Source organism: Dermacentor silvarum, chromosome 2 (genome assembly GCF_013339745.2).
Source record: "Dermacentor silvarum isolate Dsil-2018 chromosome 2, BIME_Dsil_1.4, whole genome shotgun sequence".
Lineage (NCBI taxonomy): Eukaryota > Metazoa > Arthropoda > Arachnida > Ixodida > Ixodidae > Dermacentor > Dermacentor silvarum.
The window spans coordinates 129936692-129942729 of record NC_051155.1 but is presented as its reverse complement, the minus strand read 5'-3'; the positions used below and the strand labels follow the sequence as shown (position 1 = coordinate 129942729).

General features: G+C 51.1%; 1 protein-coding gene across 1 annotated transcript in view; it reads right to left on the bottom strand.

The window, feature by feature from the left end:
• The window catches only part of LOC119440381 (uncharacterized), a 22233-nt gene that overhangs the window by 534 nt on the left and 15661 nt on the right, over positions 1 to 6038 (bottom strand). Inside the window, exons 6-7 of the mRNA XM_049662895.1 lie at positions 1257 to 1481; positions 754 to 915 (exon numbers count right to left, since the gene is read on the bottom strand). Coding sequence (XP_049518852.1) covers positions 754 to 915; positions 1257 to 1481 — 387 coding nt within the window. The remainder of the gene's footprint in view (positions 1 to 753; positions 916 to 1256; positions 1482 to 6038) is intronic.

Below are 6038 nucleotides of genomic sequence, written 5' to 3'. Positions count from 1 at the left end.
TGTGCGCGGAGGTTGAGCGTCAGAAAGGCTGTGTGTACAACATTCTTAAAAAAAATCACCAGCCCTTCCCCTGTCGAGAAAATGGGGGTAAACGAAGCTTGTCGTGTGTGTATCTGACCTGCGTGGTGATTTTCCTTTCTTTCTTTCTCTCGCTCTTTTTTCTCTCTATCCTTTTCTCTCTCTCTATCTTTCTTTATCTCTCTTTCTTTCCATCTTTCTTTTTCTTTCCATCTTTCTCTTTGTTTCTCTCTCTCCCTCTATCTTTCTCTCTCTTCCTTTCTCTTTCTTTCTTTACACTCTCTTTCTCATTTTTTGTTCATGGTATGAGCCATTGAGCTTGAACCCTTTCTGCACTATCACCAGGATCGGCCACTTTTCAGCGTGACACCACCACCACCGCCGACACTAGTGAGCTTATAAAGCCTCGCTTAAAAAGTCTTATCTACTGGACTGCTGTCACAACATTCATTACCTTGACATAATTGCGCTTGTTAACGGTAGAGTTTGTAATATTTTGACTGAACAAGGTAATCACTATTACTAACGGGTCTCAGCTACCGATTCGAAAGGCAGCTCCGAGGCCCATTAGTAACAGTGATTGCCTTCTTTAGTCAAAAATTAGTGAAATGTAGTGAATATAGTGACAACAGTTAGTAAATACAAGACCTTTCTTTTAAGAGTGCTTACAGTAAACGTAGCAACGCGTATCGTCAATCGTCCATCGGTGGAGGCGTGAGTATAAATGAACCGCACCATGCCTAGAAACACGTTGCTGGCTGCACAAAAGGACTCGCAAATGGTGGTGCCCATCACGACGGCCATGAGGCGCCCCACCTTAAGTGCGAGGCACTGCAGTAGCCCGTAATGGCACAACAACGACACCAGAAGACCGAAAAACAACACGGCAGACAGCACCTGCGTAGCAGAAGAGACCGCGGTCATCGAATCCAATCGGTTCAGGGCGAAAACAGAAGCACGCACACACGCACACAACCAGCACACACATACAAACATACTTGGTGCGCACGTTTATGCACTTATGCTTTCATCATGACTCGCAGCTTCTGGGTATTCTTATTCTCCGTACACATACGGACACAGCTTGAACATCGGCTGCCTGACTTGTCGCCGTGGTCCGGTGATTCCTCACAATGACAACTGTCCTATTTTCCGCCACGCCTTTCGTTAACATTTCTCATCGTCAGCCCAGCGCTAGCTGAGGGGCCACGCGCGTCTAAATGTGAGTAAGCGCGCACCGTGAGTGCCAGCACGGGCTTCTGCTGGGGCAGTCCGTCCCCGTCAAGCTGTCCCGTGGCCAGGTAGCCGAACACGAAGCGCGCCCCGTGGCCGGCGAACGCGATGGCGGCGTTCATCTTGTCGGCGACGCAGAGCAGGGCGCCACGGCCGACCTTCCAGCGCACCAGGAGCAGGCCCAGCACGAACTGGAGCAGGAAGCCGCTCAGCACGGGGCGCCACTTGACCTGCGGTGGGCATAAGCAGCAGCGAGGACAACGTTAAATGGGCGCGCAGACGTCGGTTTTACAGCAACGGTGTCCGTGGTTGGTATCAAAAGTGAAACAGCAAACCAGCAATGCAGCCCTACGAAGCGAGCTTAACGCGCAACCAGACGCCGGCATAGAATACGTGGACATGCGTCGGACATAACGCAACACTGAAAGTTGTAAGCTTGGGTACACTGAAGTGTTTATAATGGATATTACAGCGAAGCTGTTAAGGGCTCAGTCTCCGACGGTCGTGTCCGCGTGTGGAAAAAAAAAAAAAAAAAAAACTCTTTGGCCGTATGCTGTATGTGCGAGTGAGAGCGCGCGAGGAACGCGCGCTTTCACGGGGAGCGAACGCACGGCGGAGAGCAAACGCGACTTTTTTCTCTCGCGCGAAAGGCCGTGGAGGACGGGAAGGAGGGAGGGGAGGCGACGTTTAGCTGCGGCACCAAATGCGTATCTTGCGACCGTGCGCAAGGGGAACTGGCGACTTAATCACCCACGCGAAATGAGGAAAGCGGGAAGGCAGCGCGGGAGGGAGTGCGGCTTTTGCTCTGCGAGCAATTAACTGCGTACTTGTACTTTGCGCGACGACGGGCGGTCGCGCGCACCGTATCTTGAAAGCGATCTGCAACACGGATCCTACCTTTATATGCGCTGTCCTTTCGCCGCTCAGTTTCCGTTGAAGCGTTAGACCGCATGAACCTTCGCGCTCTGCTGCTGGTGTGTTTGCTCACGCCAGTGTTTCGACAGCGGGCAGTACTGTTGTCGATGGCGGCAGCGGCGTTTTGCCCGCGTTCGCACCGAACGCGCGCGGCGTTGGTGACGTGTTTATGAAGAACGTGCCAACCTTTGCCGTACACCCTATGGCGGTGTACCGTAGTGACCATAGGGCCATGGTCCCTAGCTGTGGTCACTAAATAAATGAAAACTACCGGATCATGTATATTTCTCATTATATAATAGTTCAAATAACCAATTACACCATCATATCTTAACAGTGATAACTGGAAATACATAATTCCCACCATAGCACAGCTTCGCTAGTCTTCCATCACCACCCCAGTTGAAGGGCTGACAGATTTTATTGCGATAGCAATTATATGGACACTCAAAAGCAGATTTCTGCCGTCGGCGTCGCCGTCGCCGTGGCCGTCGCCGTGAGGTTCCGTATGACGTCATTTGGACATGAAATCGTCGCCGCGCGCCGAACGCTGTATGTGCGAGTGAAAGGGCGTGAGGGGCGCGTCTTTCACGGGGAGTGAACGCACGGCGGAGAACAAACGCGCGTTCTGCGCCGTGCTCGCTTAAGGGCTGCAGAAGTAGGCGTCTCTTTTCTCCTTTACAATCACCATATATGTAGAGCAAACGTGCCTTCTTCCGACGCGCGAGAGGCCGTGGGGGAGGGGGAGGGAAGGGAGGCGACGTTTAGCTGCGGCACCAAGTGCGTATTTATATCAGAGGCTCCGGCAACAGTCACCAACGCCGCACGCATTTTGAGCGAACGCGGGCAAAACGCCGATGGCGTCGACAACAGTTCTGTGTGTTGCCGATGCTGCTGCATGTCCAAGTTTATACAGCTAATAAAGCTAATATCATTACTCCGTATAGCTCTCTACAAGTTTGCTATCGCAATTGATGCTTCGCCTTTCAGGTGAAACTGCGACAACTTTTTTATAGGGAAGAAATTGCGCTAAACATGGTGAACGGGGCCGCATTAGAAGTTTTGATTTCGGACAATTGCAAAACATGCCCCTAATACACTTCCGAAGGTTGTGTAAATTATACGCCAAAAAACAGCTTTTTAAAGACGATAGTCTTTCTTGGCCTACCTAAACGCGAACTTTGTCTGTCATTCGCTTCAACCGCCCGGCCAAAACCGATTCAACCGCCCGGCCAAAACCAAGCGAGCTACTAGCACTGGTGGGACGGGGTCATACACGTCAACATTATAGAGCGCAAAGGAAACCTCAGGCCTATTTCAGGTAAAATATATGTAGTGTGGGAACGCTGACGTGAATAGTGGCATAAGAGCCAACTGTGAACGACGAAGATGACGGACGCGCGAGCAGTGGTGCGAGAGACACGAGAGCTGCGGCTGGGCGTCCTTGGGCGCGGCCGGCCGGGACTGGAGCTGTGGCCATGGGCCGCAGAGCCGAGCCGTTTTCCCACAGTACATAACCGTGATCCGCAGCGTTATTTTAATTAAGAATACACATTGGACTGCTTTTTACGTTAGTAAATGAAAAATCAACGCGTTAGGAATGGTGCCGAGGAGACGCTACCCGTTAAAAACAGGCCGATGAAGCCGCGGCTCTGTAGCCGGCTTTAAGCCAACAGTAATAAAAGGTCCCAACAGATGGCGCGAGAGCAGGGCGAACGCGGGAAATTTGGATTGAATTCAGCAAACCTCCATTGCATCCATCATGGGAGAAGTGAGAGGGGAGAAGAGCGTGAGGGGTGCGAGGGGAGAGAAGAGAGGGTGTTACGCATCAGGGACGGCAGAAGACTGTCGTCTTTCGACGTCATTTGCAGCGAAGCAAGCAGATATGCAGTACAATTTTTTATGTATGGTTTGCTCAAATTGGCATACATCTGCGAAGGTTTTACACCTGTACTGAAGAACAACTGGTTTCTCAGGTTTTAACCTGATGCGTGTGCATTGATACCAAGAGGTATCGCGGAGTAGTAATGGTATGGTAAATAAGCTGCGATAGACGTAGTCGCAAGTTACTCAGCTCATCACGGCTTGATGTGGCGCTGCATTAAACTGACGTGTGGAGAACTGTTATTGAAATGTCCGACTCACTTGTCAGTGTAATTCTTTCGATATCAATATCTATTTTCAAACAACAAGGGAGTCGAGAGGTCAAGGATGCAAAAATGCTCAGACTGAGAGGAACAGGCCTCGAACCAGCGCCAGTGGAAGTGGAACACGAGGCGCATTTTTAAGATGCATCGCAGTCACAAAAAACATAGTATAGGCGAAAATATACTGAAGCATAAAGTGTGGATATGTTTTACAGTTATATTTCATGGCAAAAGAACGCACACGGGTTAGATTGCTTAGAAAATTTGTGTTAAATAGCAGGTAGAATTTCATGCAACGTGTGCTATGCAGAGCTTGTACGGCATCTTTACCGTAGAAGTGTTTTTAACAGTGGAGCTGTTTGAGCCTACTGTCAGTCCGTGGAGCGTGTACAAAAAACCTCGCTGAACGATGACGTCGCCACGCGTTGCCTAAGCAACCACCTTGCGGAGCGGCGTGTGCTTCTCCTCCTCCCCGTGCCGTGCACATGTTGCCTTGACATGGGACGTTAAGGAGAGGGAAGGAAAGCATGCACACGGCGCGCGATATGCTCGGGAGAGAGAAAGATAAAATGAGAACGAGAGAGAGAGAAATTGTAGCAGCACCAACGAGGCAACGCGCAGAGCTGCTGCCGACGCCGCCCGCGTTTCCCCGTTTCCCCGCGTTCGCGCCGAACGCGCGCGGTGTCCGTGATTGCAGCCGGCGCCTCTGGCGGTGGCTCGGCAGGTTTCGACCAGGCACGCCCCAGCAAGCGTGGAGGAGCAGCTTGGCCGTGACGTCATCGGTGAGATAAAGCTCGGAGCCGCCGCGACGGCGGCACAACTTTCGTTGAGTCCGTGGCGAGTACATACATGTACCCTTGACATGGGACGACCACAGAAGATCCGGACACCCGAAGAAGAAGCTGCTCATCTTGAAGTGCGTCGCGCGGTCAAACGAGAATCTGCGCGTCGGCGGAAAGCCGATTCGGAATACCATGCCTAGCAGCACTTAGCATTTCCTAGCAAAACTTAGCCAAACTTATAGTAAAACCTTGAAGAATCTAGGTCGATCACCCCCTCCGCTGTTTACTTCAGCCTTGTACAACTAGTGCAAGCTGCCCACGTTTTTTTTCCCGACGTCTTTCGTAGACTTCACCTTCACGCCTTCACGGAAACAATGTCATCGCCCGACAAGGCTCAATTAATGCAGGACAACACGCGTATCACGAATTGGTGTATAGCCATCTTTACTGTAACGATAAGGTCATCGGTAATGTTCCCTACGGAATCACGCAACACAACAACAAACGGCACCTAAATATCCTCACTGCTGCAAAGATACTCCATCAAGCGATTCGTTCCTTTATTAAACCGAATTGATTCCTTTGACTCGTTCTCCCGTTTTGTGGGGCAACTTGCCATCGCGCAGCCGAGTGGCAGGGCATCGCCGAACTGTTCGTCTGCTGTTGGAGACGCATGCGCGCGAGGGCGTTGTGGCGTCTGACATTTTAGATGCTGCAGTTGGTGGCACCTCTGTGTCACGTTTCTTCACCGCCTGGGCTGACGGTTCCAGACCGCGTTTGCAGGCGAAATCCGCCGCACGTCTCTTGTCGAGATGCGGCTAATGTACATTTAGGTGTCAGTGTACTTGCGAACCTGTATGCCATTAGTTTCACTGTTCTTGTGGCGCTTACTCAGGAGTAGCAGCTTTGGTGGCAATCTAGTTTAGTTCAGAAATCAAACAGA